Source organism: Pogona vitticeps, chromosome 5 (genome assembly GCF_051106095.1).
Source record: "Pogona vitticeps strain Pit_001003342236 chromosome 5, PviZW2.1, whole genome shotgun sequence".
Taxonomy (NCBI): Eukaryota; Metazoa; Chordata; class Lepidosauria; order Squamata; family Agamidae; genus Pogona; species Pogona vitticeps.
This window is the reverse complement of record NC_135787.1, coordinates 47,668,576-47,681,832: the sequence shown is the minus strand read 5'-3', so window position 1 is coordinate 47,681,832 and position 13,257 is coordinate 47,668,576. Positions and strand designations below refer to the sequence as shown.

General features: G+C 39.3%; 1 protein-coding gene across 1 annotated transcript in view; it reads right to left on the bottom strand.

The window, feature by feature from the left end:
* Window positions 1-757: 757 nt before the first annotated feature.
* The window catches only part of GLRB (glycine receptor beta), a 40,635-nt gene continuing 28,135 nt past the window's right edge, over window positions 758-13,257 (bottom strand). The window contains exons 8-10 of the mRNA XM_073001518.2: window positions 12,660-12,812; window positions 10,186-10,478; window positions 758-1,634 (exon numbers count right to left, since the gene is read on the bottom strand). Of these exons, the coding sequence (XP_072857619.1) occupies window positions 1,338-1,634; window positions 10,186-10,478; window positions 12,660-12,812 (743 nt within the window). The 3' untranslated portion in view covers window positions 758-1,337. The remainder of the gene's footprint in view (window positions 1,635-10,185; window positions 10,479-12,659; window positions 12,813-13,257) is intronic.

Here is a 13,257-nt window from a genome sequence, read left to right as displayed (position 1 = left end):
ATGTAAAACATGTAAATTTTGCATTATTTAAGGCACATAAATAAGCACACATATTATGGAAAATGCACCAAAATGTGCATTAAAATGCAGTATAAATGCAAGTGAGATTTTCAGATCCCCAATCAGCTGCTTTGGGACTATGATATTTGACACAGTGATTCCAGTTTCTTCTGAATACATAGAAGAGTGGCATAAGCGGGATTATATCCCTGACTGAAGGGATGCCTTGGGGCTATAAGTAGTGAAATCATTGCTGGCTTTGCTTCTGTACCTAACAGAGCAAAAGCACCTTATAATGTGTCCATTGAGAATGCAAGTAATATGGAGGGGCATCTCCCCACTTTTGTGAGCCCAGCAGTTCTCTTTTGACACAGATATAATCCCTGGCACAGTCTTTATTTATTTTATGCTAATACCTTTAAAAGCATTGTGGGTGTGTTTTATTTATTTTTTCTTTCCATACTACTTACGTATTTTCTGCCTGTGAATTTATTTACTCACCTTTTGGGCTGAGCACAGAGAGGCATTTCTTCATATGTTAGCCTTTCTGCAAGCATTGCAGTGGCAGATGTCCAGTCCTGGCATGATGTGAATATAGAATTGCCCTATATGCAACCTTACAGAAAACTTCAGTCCCAAACATATTCAGAGTTGCTAGAGATGAGGCATGTCTCTATCCAATATACTTGGTGCACATTTGCTCATACTTTATGTTGAAGCAACACAATTTTAAATAAATAATCTAGTTTTGCAAAACTAATAATTCTCTGATCTTTATTTTTTCACATAAACAAGATCAGCTTAATATATACTTTGCCCACTTACAAACTCTACATAATTTGACTTACAATATCAGCTTGTTCTTCCACAGTGCCATTTAACTTTATACAAGAACAAGATGGGTCTTTTCTTTGAAAGTCATAAGGAGAACTTTTAAATACTACATACACTAGAATATTGATCTTACTCAGCGTGCACATCAATTTCATTGTCAGAAACACTTTGACTCTTGGTTATGTTCAAAGGGAGTGTTGTCCAGCTTCAATAATGTAGTATGCATTGTCCTTCGGATATTCCTAAAGCAAAATGTATGCTGTACATTTATATACAACAGTTGGTTCAAGCACAGACATTGCAGTGTCATGCTTTCATTCAAAACCAAGATGCCACTTCCCCCACCCACCCCCATTACAATCACATATGGCATCTAATATGCAAGGTATTGCTTTGCAAAATGCAAATAATTTGTTGCAGACCGGCCTTCATGATGGTAATGGAATGGCATTATATTGCACACATATTTTTATTGATTTATTTTTTTTTAAAAAAAAAGTTTATCATAAATATACGGACCAGTATATGACATTGAAGAACAGGAAGCAAAATGGGAATAGTGCCCTTGCGTAAAGGTCAATCCGCTTGGCTGCTGATGGGATGACAGGCTTAGGAGGCGGAGGCTTCTTATTGTTCTTTGCCTGAGATTTCCCAAGCCCGTTGTTGACTTCAATGGGCTTCCCGTAACAATCATAGTTCGACAGTTCAAAATCTCTTGGCAAGCTTCCAACAATGCTAAAATCGTTGGACCTGAGGTCTGATTTTGAAGTACAAACCTTTTTACATCGAGTCTCCCCGACCTATTAAAAAAAAAGTTTCAGAAGTCAGGAGGTACTCAAACATTTCAGTAAGAAGGGCTGGGCATTCTTAGGTAATATGTCAATCAAACTTTAGAAGAGGTAGCCATGTTAGTTTGTGCTAGCATATCAGGCAAAAACAAAATAAAAATAAAAAATAAGTATGACCAAAAAAACATTGTGGCACATTTAAGACTAACTGCTGTTGGAGGAAGTGGCCTTGTCCGCAAAAGGTCACATTACAATAGAGCTGTTGGTCTTTATTTTTTTGTTTGTTTTGTTTTTCAATGAAAATCAAGTATATATTTTTGTGGATGGGCTGTAGCCTTAAACTTCTGATTCTGTCAAATTATACATCAGTGATAATGTGTATTCCTCAGGATTATTCCATTTTCCCTTAATGATCAGATTCACAAATTAAGCCAGTGTGGCCCTTTCAGTGACCAATCATAAAACAAAGTATGCTAAATACAAGATACATAGGTGATATGAATCATGTGCTAGTGAGATTAATTCCTTCAGCACTTGAGGGACTACCTCATAAAAGGTCCTTGAATCTATTATGGGAGTATGTTCATAAGACTCTGCAGTGACTCCAATTGCTGCTCTTCTCTGTTACTTGCGTGCAAAGAAAATATGCCAGATTTTCACACCATTGTTTCAATGGAGGTTTGGTTTTATATTTTGTTTATTGGCTAAAATTGTGTTGTTTTGTTATGCACATGGAAGGCAAAAGGCAGGGCATTCAGCCACTTCTAGCTGGCAATTAATGAGCCAGCACCATGATTCATAACATGCTGCTGATGTGCACAGGGAAAGTTTTCATGTTTTTTTTTTCCATTTTGGGTGTGTGTTTTTATAAGGGTGCCACTTTCATTTTTGTATTTTATTCTGTGTATCATTTCTTGTTTCATTTTTCATGAAAGGGAAAACCACTGTTGGGTTTTCTGGCACTCTGGAACCACCAAAGAACCCTTAAAAACTACTCCAAAAAAAAAAAAAAAGCAGAGGCAAGGCAAAAGAGTCAGTCTTATCTAAAAGCAAGCAACAGTATATTATAAAGAAAAATCAACATTAGACCTATGCAGGAATGAATTAATATTATCACATTCAAAACCACAGTAGCTCTTAGGTGCTACCACCCAGCATAATGGACTCTTTAAGCCTGAGCAGCACTATAAAAAAAACAACAACACCAAGGCAGCAGTCAGGCAGCCTGGCACACAGAGACACAACTCACTAAACCAACCAATGACAATACAGCATCAAGAACAACAAGAGAGAAATGTCCACAACCTAGCCCAGCAAATGTAGCATCCCTTCCTTTAAAAACACAGCAAAACACAGACTTTTAACAGAATATGCAGTTAATTAACCAATTAACTATTTAAAAAAATCAGTCAAACAGGAAAAGCACCCCACCTACCCACATGGGAAAAAGCAGCAAATTCTTAAAAAGCACACACAGTCCCCTCTCCTAAAAACCAAGAAATCAACCAAACAAATAAAGGCAAAAAAATATAATCATAGCCGCCCCCAACCAAAAGTACAAGAATATGGCGAGATTTCTATATACTACAGGAAGATTTTTTTAAAAGGGGAGGGAATCCACCAAGAAATAAGGGAGCAAAAATCCAAAATATAATCCCAAGGAAGCATGCTGACATCGATAAAAATGAGTCAAAGAAATGGGAGGTGAAGATCCCCCCAAAAAAAATCAAGGCAAAAAAGGGGAAAGGATCCAAGATGGAGGTACAGGCAGGCAGAAATAAAAAAGGAGGACATCAGAAACTCAATACTCAAGGCTTCTACAAGGGATGACAGAAGCAAATAACACTCCTCGCTGGGTTCCATGCCATCTTACACATTTAAAATTCCCATACACCCCAGGTGTTCTGCTTGGCTGACTGCTGACCACCTTCACAAGGCTATTGCATGGAAAATGTCTGACAATTTGACAGACAAAGGATGACAAAAGGTTACATGAAAGAGGGAACAATAAAGAAAAATGAAAGTTTCCTATAGCCTTATTTCACAAACATCAATCATTCATATTTAAGAAGCTCTCTTCTTGCAGTTGCCAGAAGAACACAAATTACATGAAAGACAGCCTCTCTGAACATGAAAGGTCCATCCCTAGCTTCTGTGCACTGGCTTGGCATGAACTCAAGAACTCCAGTGGGGATTGGTTAACTATCAGCTAGAAGTAAATTAATATTATACCATTTACCTTCTGCATACGTAGCAAAGCAACAGGATTTTAGTCATTCAGTTTAACTGCCTTATTGTACTTTATTCCATTCTAAATTTGCATTTGTAAACTGTCATAGGTTAAAACTGAAGTAAGACAGTATGTAAATACCATAAACAAGCACACACAAACACACAAAGAAACAAACAAATAGATATCTGTCTGGCTCAATAAAGATGCCATCCGTCACAGTCTTTATGCTGAACACAGCAAGCTTGTTTGTCCTAAATCATCATTACTGAACACCCAGAGTTCTGAAAGCATAAAGGTAATTAAAAGGCTATGCTAATAAAATCCCAAGTCCCTGCTCAACTGCCAATTATGCTTAACAATCAATGTTTGTAGGGCGGAAGTCAAAGATGTGCATTGTATGCATTTGCAGCATAACTTCATGAAGACAGATTGTACACGTCAAGAAAGAAGACATAAAGAAACAATTGTGTGCCTGGTTAGCAATGGCCAGAAATGTAAACCAGTGCTGATGAACATCAAAAGCGATGGCCCAGACATATTGGAGAAGACGGTTGCAAACAGAGGAGTTCCATTTTCCAGACATCAATTCATCACATGCAAAGGCAATTATTCCTTTAACAAAGGCTTAGTTCAGTACATAAGGAGAGTGGGAGGGGGCTAATGTCTGTAACACTGCATGATGAAAACAGGATTTCTCAAATCCTGAAGGATCCGCCAAAGCTAGCAATATAATCTATCTGGGAAATCTCTTTGTAGATACCTGTGTTCGCCACAACACCCATTTTTAATCCTTGTGCTATGCCTACTTCTAATAATATTTCACTACATTATCGGTAAACTATATGGTGCCCACTTTCTTGGTAAATTAATTACATGGCTAAAACAAGAAAACATCATAGCTGATGGACAGGCAGGTTTTAGGGCTCAAAGATCTACTATAGATCAGGGTCTTTCACTTCAGCATGTTGCTAAAAAGTGTGCCACACTTTTTAGAGGACAGGTCTGGTCAGCCCTGAGCCATATGTCCTCTATTTGAGTACTTGGGGGTGGGGCCTTCACCTTCTCCAACTTTATAGAACCGGTTCTGAAATGCAAGGTTCAGAGGGACATTGGTAACAGGGCCTCAATATAACAGTTGGGCATGAATTTGCAGTTGGGCTTCAGCAGGGACGCTTGGACTTCCTTCACACCTCATGAAGAACAAAATGAGTTTCTTCTGCAAAGGACTAAATATTTACTAAATAATGGGGTTACGAGGGCAGGAGATAAATTCACTGTCCCTGAATAATAAAAATCAGCTGGAAAGGGTATGGTTCAAAACAGAGTGATGGCTCACACAAAGATTCTACATGCACACAGCAATGTATATGTAGAATCTTCAAGTTGCCTGTGGCACATCGCTCAGAGAGACATGCATGCTTGCTTCCTCCTCCACCACTCAATAGCTGGATGACAGTATCCTCCAGTCCTCAGACCAGCTTTTATGAATCATCTATCTATAGCTGTCCAAATCAGATGTTTAAAAATAATCTTTATTTTAACATACAAGTAAACCAATGTTATGCAGCTCCTCAACATTGCCACACATATGGTGGGTGTTTACATATTCATCATAGTTGTGTTAAGAGAGGATGCCTTCCCATATACAACTCTGTATCACCTGGACTGTTCACCCAGCTGATGTGCTAGAGCAAGATCTACCATGGATTGGGAACCTGGGCATCACAGAGGCACTTCATAATTTTGATTTAATATTTAGGAAGGAGACAAGTTCAAGCTTATCTTCCCCAGAGGTTGTGGACATTTCTACTCCCTGTCAAGACATGGGCAATTCTTCAGTTACAACTTAGATAGGATTCAGTTCTGTGAACCAAATGCCACTCAACTGCATAACTTACACAGACAAACATGAACTCAAGCATCTATATCACACAATTTGGGGGTATTTTTGTAGTCAGACAGGACAACTAGTCTTAAGCATTCTCAAAGATGCCTGCTAAATGAAACAGACCTTAATAAGGATGTAAGAAGCATAAATAATGTTCTAAGCAGACTTCTCAGCAGATTGTTTATTCATAGAATAGAACTCTTAACAGCTTCACTCTCCTTCTAACACAGTTGCATGATAAAGAAAAGATAGCCCAAAAGGCATACACCAAGACAATTCAGAAGAAGGTTGTTCCATGAAGGGGACTTCAGAAAGACATCCATAATAAGGATCACTCTTTCTTTATCATGCAGAGTTGTACATGTAAAAGCTTCCATGCAAAAATCAGAACCTTCTGTTATCAGGATTCCAGTTTGTGTGGAAGCCTCCACATGCATAGTTCTATAAATGAAAGCTTCTTCTCTATGGAAGTTTGCACTAAATGCAGAGAAAGCTTTAAAGGAAGCTTTACATAACAACTGGAAACTGGGGGGCAGCAATACACAATGTGACTTCATTCCCTCCCCCCCCCATATGTTAAGGTAAAGGTAAAGGTTCCCCTTGACAATTTTTGTCCAGTCGTGTTCAACTCTAGGGGGCGGTGCTCATCCCCGTTTCCAAGCCATAGAGCCAGCGTTTGTCCAAAGACAATCTTCCGTGGTCACATGGCCAGTGTGACTTAGACACGGAACGCTGTTACCTTCCCACCGAGGTGGTCCCTATTTAACTACTCGCATTTGCATGCTTTCGAACTGCTAGGTTGGCGGGAGCTGGGACAAGCGACGGGCGCTCACTCCGTCGCGTGGATTCGATCTTACGACTGCTTGGTCTTCTGACCCTGCATCACAGGCTTCTGTGGTTTAGCCTGCAGCGCCACCACGTCCCTTTCCCCACATGTTAAGGTATGACTAAACTTGAATGCCCAAATATATTGTGATAAACAGATGTACCTGAATTAAAAACATATTCTCAAATTTGTGAATTATACTTTCATAAATCTTCAAAGTGCCCTTATGATTCTGCATGTTGCTTTATATTTAAAAGAATATGAAAACTGTGCCTCACCAGTGCTAGTAATTTGCTGTCATACGTACTTCACACAGAAACCAGATACAGGTATACTATGCAGCTAGGAGCAGGGTAAATTTGACGAGTCTACAAGAGTTACCCACATTTTAAACAAATGAGTTTCCTTCATTGTTTAGCAGAGTAAGATATTAACTATATTCTCAGATGTGTCTGATTTGAGCTATAAAACGTCTACAGAAACATATGAATGTGCAAAAATTTAACAGAGATGCTAAGGATGCCACAAACAGTCACTAGAGGGTGCAAGAGGGTAATGTGTTTCTCAGTAGGACTTGCTAGCAAAAGATCAAGGCAACACTGGGAGGGCAGAGGTTTGGGAAGTACCCAGTATATGATCCAGACAAGATCAGATTCTGGGTGTAGTTCAAACATGACTGAGAAGCATTGCTAGCCAGGCTAAAGCAGGAGCACCAGTTCACAGCCTGAGTGGGGTGAGCTCCGCTGAGACCCCAAGAGATAACACAACTGCTTCAGGCTTCTCTTCATTGGCTCAAGTATTAAGGAGCACTGCAACACCTATCTGGAGATACTGCTGTAATTTCAGTCCTGATTTGAATATGACTTTAGGTAATATTACAGAGAAGTGATCTAAGCCTTTATCTGACCTAGCAGAAACTGATTATTTTTTTTACTGTTCAACAGCTCAGATTGTTGACTGTGAATGAAATACACATCATTGTTGTTACATGCCATCAAGTCACATGTGACAGCAGCAGCAACAACAGCATATATTTCCTTACCTGTCAAAAATGCATGAGCTGGTAACAAAATATTTTTACAGGAAAAATCTACTTATTGTTTCATTATACCTGAGCAGATCTATGAAAGCAGTCCTCCTGGGAAGATTATCATATGCTTTACATAACATCTGGAACATCATGATCATAGATGATATCCCTCAGTTTCCACTGTGTGCTGTTTATAATTCTCTTTTTGTCCCCAAACAGCCACCAAAAACATCCCGTGCTCCCCCAAAAACCCATCAACAATGAAACAAACAAAACAAACCCAACAACAACTCTATAATATTTTCCATCCAGTGTAACATGTTGGGCTAAAAAAATGCCAACAAAATCTGACAAAAAAAATTAAAATAAACAGAATTACATTTAGGCTTTGAGCCCCAATTCTGAAACTTTTAATAAAGCAAACCTGGCTGTGATTTTTGGAATTGGGGAGGGGGGCTTTCTGCACCATCCACAGCTCTGTGGTGCCCACAGCTGGAAGAAGACCTGTATGAGGTCTGAAGCTACCCTATGTTTGTGATTTTTACTGGTCTAATAAAGACATTGTTCATCCTTGCCTTCAGATTGTATCCAAGGAGCATCCTTTTTAGGGGGTTATATTTTACTTATGACACATTGACATACTGCAGTCCTTTATAGGCATTTTATTACATCAGGATATCTTTGAATGTGGCTGGGGATTGAGAATTGTCCCAAACCCAATTAAGTCAGTCCCGTGAACATTAATATATAAATTTTAGTAAATTTTCACACAGATTGGAGGGATTTATCTGGTATTAAGTTAATCATATTGGTTAATAATACTTGCACAATACACAGAAATGTACACTTGGTAATGTTTTAACTCCACCCCACCCTTTTTTAATGGACAAAATAAAATTCAGAACAAAAATTGCTCCAATAAATCTGAGTGCTTGTGTAATGTATTGGAGGATGGGGGGAGAGAACACTCCATCCCATTTTCCAGCAAAGCATGATGTTGAGAAGCAGAATTGACAATTGACAACTGATTGCTAGTAGGTTGGCCTCATTCACAAGGAGGAAGAACTGGAATTCTTGTTAGGTTCAGGAATACAAGCTATGTAAATTTACCCCAAACTCTAATTCTAACCCCAGTCTGAACCATAATGCTACTACTAAACCACAATGCATTGGAATTCTCATGGGTCACCAAATTTACTCAATTGAATTTTGACCCAGAGCCCCTGAATTCACTCAATACAAGTTTCCTTGTTTAAAAAGAAACACTGATGAAAGACAGTTAAAGAGGAGCTCATATAATAGAGGTGTCTTGGGTTTCAGAATACAAAAGGAAAAAAGTCAGCTCTACACAGGCATTGGGATCACATAATTTAATGTCACACATGACAATGAGTTGTATGACATAAAGGAACAGATATTTCCTGAAGTCCATGGCTTTAGATATACCTGCTGGGATACATCAAGCTATAAAATAAATAGCAATTTATTTATCTATTCATATTATACAATTTACCTCTTCCTTTACACCCCTTCTTTATAATAATGATCCAAAATGGGGTTGTGATATATTAGCACACAACAAGTAGAACTTGTAGGAATGCACAAGTATAATATATCACAACAGCATATATCATCATCCCTTCATCATCCATGTTGTCTTAATAATCTTTGAACTGTAGAGCTGGAACGGACTCTAAGGATCATAAAGTCCAGCCCCTTTCAAGGAGGCGCAGTGGGGAATCAAACTCCCAACCTCTGGCTCTGCAGTCAGATAGCTAAACCAATGGTAACATGGGAACTCCTGGTGTTCCAGGTTTAATGGCTCACAAATCACACCAGCCTCACCGACCATAAACAACAGTAAGGGATTATAGGTCTTGTAGTCCAAAATATCTGCAGGATCTTCACCCTTGCACAGATGTAAAACAAGATGACGGTGGGAAGTGAGCTTCCCCAATCCCTACATTATATTGCTCGTACAAAATTGTGTTGTGTCTGGAATATAGGACCACTGTCAATAAAAGTTATTAATATCTGGTACAAAGGACCCTAACAACAATTCTTTTTCATCATTCTCTTTGCACCTGCTGTAGAGGGGCTTTGGAAAACGGCCTCTACTTACACTTACTTGTTTTAAAAATGTTTCACTGTGATATTGCCATAAAATACACATTCGTTTTCTACCGTCTGTACCAGTCTCCCCAAGTACTACGTGCTTACACTGTTCTCACTAAGCTGATGCATTCTTGAGTTGTTGGACTACAACTGCCATCATCCCCAACCAGTATGACCATGACCATGACCACTAGCTGTTGTAGTCCAACATACCTAAAGGGTATCAGATTGTGGAAGGTTAGTCTATGTAATACCCTAAATAAGAGATGGGGAAAGTATCTTACGTAGAACTACGCATCCCGAAATATTACAAGCCAATACTGCAGGAGATTCTGGGAACTATAGTCCCCCAAAAGTAACTTTCCCCATCTCTTTCCTCTCTCTGCTATTTGCTTAACAATGAAAACAAGGCTTTGCAACAACAAAAAGAAAGAAAGAAAGAAAGACAAGAAAGACAAGAAAGGTACATACCTGTAAAGTGCTGATGTGCACAGGGGTCCCCGTGCCATTCACGGTATTCTTTTTTGCTGCATTTCCACCTTTTCCTTCTGCTTGCTCTGCCTTGGCAATCTTTGCCTTTTCAGCTTCAATTTGCTTTGGGTTATTCAGCATGACTTGAACCACAGCATACTCAACCAGTGAAGCAAACCCAAAGAGGAGGCATGCAATCAGCCACACATCTAAGGCCTTCACGTAAGACACTTTGGGAAGTTCAGCAGCAAGGGTAGTACATTCTGATGCCAAACTGAGCACTGAAAAGATACCTACAAGCAGAGGGACAAGAATAATAGCACTAACGATTATTAAACAATGGAAAATGTTCTTTACTGCTAAGCTTTCCCGGCTTTGCTCCCCCTAAACCATTTCTGCTGCCAGATTCTAACTGATATTTCCTCAACTTGATCATGGACCACAGAAGTTTTGCCGGAGATGGAGATGAATGTACAGGGTGAATTATGGAATTGGCTATATACACAGATACATAATATTTCACATAGGCACACACAACAATTATAGCTGGAAATATCTTTATTGCTGCTGGCAGCTCATAGTTATCATGGAAGATCAATTATTTATTAATTATCTTGGGACCCAAGGCAGATTGCTACCAATTTAGTGATCTGCACTGATTTTTACCATTTGTTAGTCACATTTTTAGATGTCACAGAAAGATGAAGTAATATGGTAATGGAATGGTTGACAGGTGGCTATCTCTGTTTTGGTTCTCCTGTAGGCAATATAGATAATTTAATTAATTTAGTTTCTATGTATTTTACTGATATTATTCATTACTAAATGGCTTAAACAGACAATTGTTATAAACTGGATTGTTATTTGTTATTTAAAAAAATATGTTTATTTCTAAATAAACATAGTAGTCATAGAGCCTCCAGTAGTCAGATATTGTGTAGCTTTCAGTGGGAAATAGCCTGGAGCTACATCCAGAATCCTTAAATATCTTGCACCTCATAGTCCATCATGACTGAAAACAAGCTTTGAAAATCTGAAATGTACTGACTTAAAGGAGTGTAGCTAAGCTTTCAATGCTTTGATCAACAGGGTAGCAAAGCTCAAGGTGATGTCTTGCTGGTTTCCATTTGTCATGAAAAGTTCAGTCTCAAAATGATGAGAAAATGAAAAAGATCTTACAATACTTCCAAGAAAGTCATAATCTCACTAACGAGAACAGAAGACAGATCTCATCACATTGCTGTTTTGCTTTGAAATAAAGTCACTTCCTCCGTACAAGCAAGAAGGTGCATGCTGCTGACCATGTTGCAATTTGAGATGAAGATAGTTGAAGGAGAGATGTTTAATCCAGAAGAGGACAACAGACAAAGAGCATAGGCTACCTATGGCTCAACAGCCTACAGCCACGTCAACGACCAGGGCCACTCTTGGTGCTCTGTCTGAGAAAGAACTAGCCCTAACATTAGGAGAAGCAAGACAAGTGCCTCAGGCAGCAGAAAGTGGTAGGCAGCAGCAAGATGTTGAAAGACTTATCCATCATCTTCCTATCCTGTTGCTTTCAGATGTGACAGAGGTTGCTCTTTTGTCATTACTGCTGAAGCAAGATTCCACTTGCCAGGTGAGTTGACTTTTGTACATGGAATGAAAGGGGATGCCATCTTGCTCTTCACTTCAGGCAGCCAAATATATTGGGCTGCTCCTGGGCTAAGAGAACTAAGCCTTATGTCATATCATGCTGCATCTTCAGTAGCCACCCAGGATCCCATGATTTGAGGGGATAGTGAGTTCTTTTCAGCAGAAGGAGAACAACATACTTCCTTCTACCTGCAAGGACATACTGTAACCTGCTTTCTCTCACTGTTTTTGGAGACTCTGTGGCTAGTTTTAGTAAGCTGTGTGTGTGTGTGAGAGAGATACAAGTTATTTTACCGTTTTAAAGTACCATAGTCAGGATCAGAGGCACCACAGGGAATTCTTGTGGAGCCGCAGATGCCTGCCCTGGATGGATGAGCCTCATCTTTAAAACAAAAACAAAAACCCTTGGGTTCTGGCTGTGACTTAACACAATTTCACTTTTTCCAGAATAAAATCCCAATAAGATCCTGGCCAATGGCTCCTCTCCAGCTAGTACTAGTAACTGGATTCAACCCCAATGATCCATTATTCCACCTTCTCCCCCCCACCATACTGAGATCCCTTCTAAATTTCTACTCACAGTTGCACTCATACCCGTCAGTGATGATTTAGTGAGTAGATGCCAGGAACAACCTGCTTATAGGATACAGATCTTGCCTTTTTAAAAGTAGAGACATGTATGTGACTGAAAAAGAAAAGATTGGGATGAGACGAGAGTGAAGAGCATGCCATGAGAGTGTAGTTGCCTTCAGTATCCAATGAAATATCTTGCTATTGATGCAACTCAAAAGGACAAGTTGCATACAAGGGTTCTGACAGGATGTGAAAATATAGTTTACCCAGTGGCACTCTTGCAGCACTTGCATCAGGATTGATCCAAAATGACAGCCATGACAGCACAACTATTAGCAGTGTAGGAGCATAAACGCCCATCATGTAAAAGCCAACTTGTCTTCTTAAAGTGAAGATCACTTCTACACATGTGTAATAACCTTTGAAGAAATAAACATGCATAAGTACTTGTGCTTCTACAAACCCCTCACCTCAAATGTAAATTCACAGGCACCCTCTTAACCCAGAGGTAAGGACCATTAAAATGAAGGGGTTAATTTTGAGTAGTTAGTTATGTGCCATCAAGTCAGAACCAACTTAGTGACCCTAATAGGGGTTTCAAGGTAAGTGAGCTATTTAAGGAGTGGCTTTACCAGATCCACTTCCCTAATGAGTTTCCATAGCTAAGTAGAGATTTGAACCCAGGCCTCATGAGTCCTGGTGCATCACTCCATCCATTACACCACACTGGGTACCCAACTCTGAGTACACACGTACAGAATGGGATTGCTAACATCGCCAAGAAACCTGCCGTACTTTAAGATTCTTCTCCATCTGGTACCCAAGAAAGTCATGTAGAACATTTGAACCTGACCTAACTTGAGT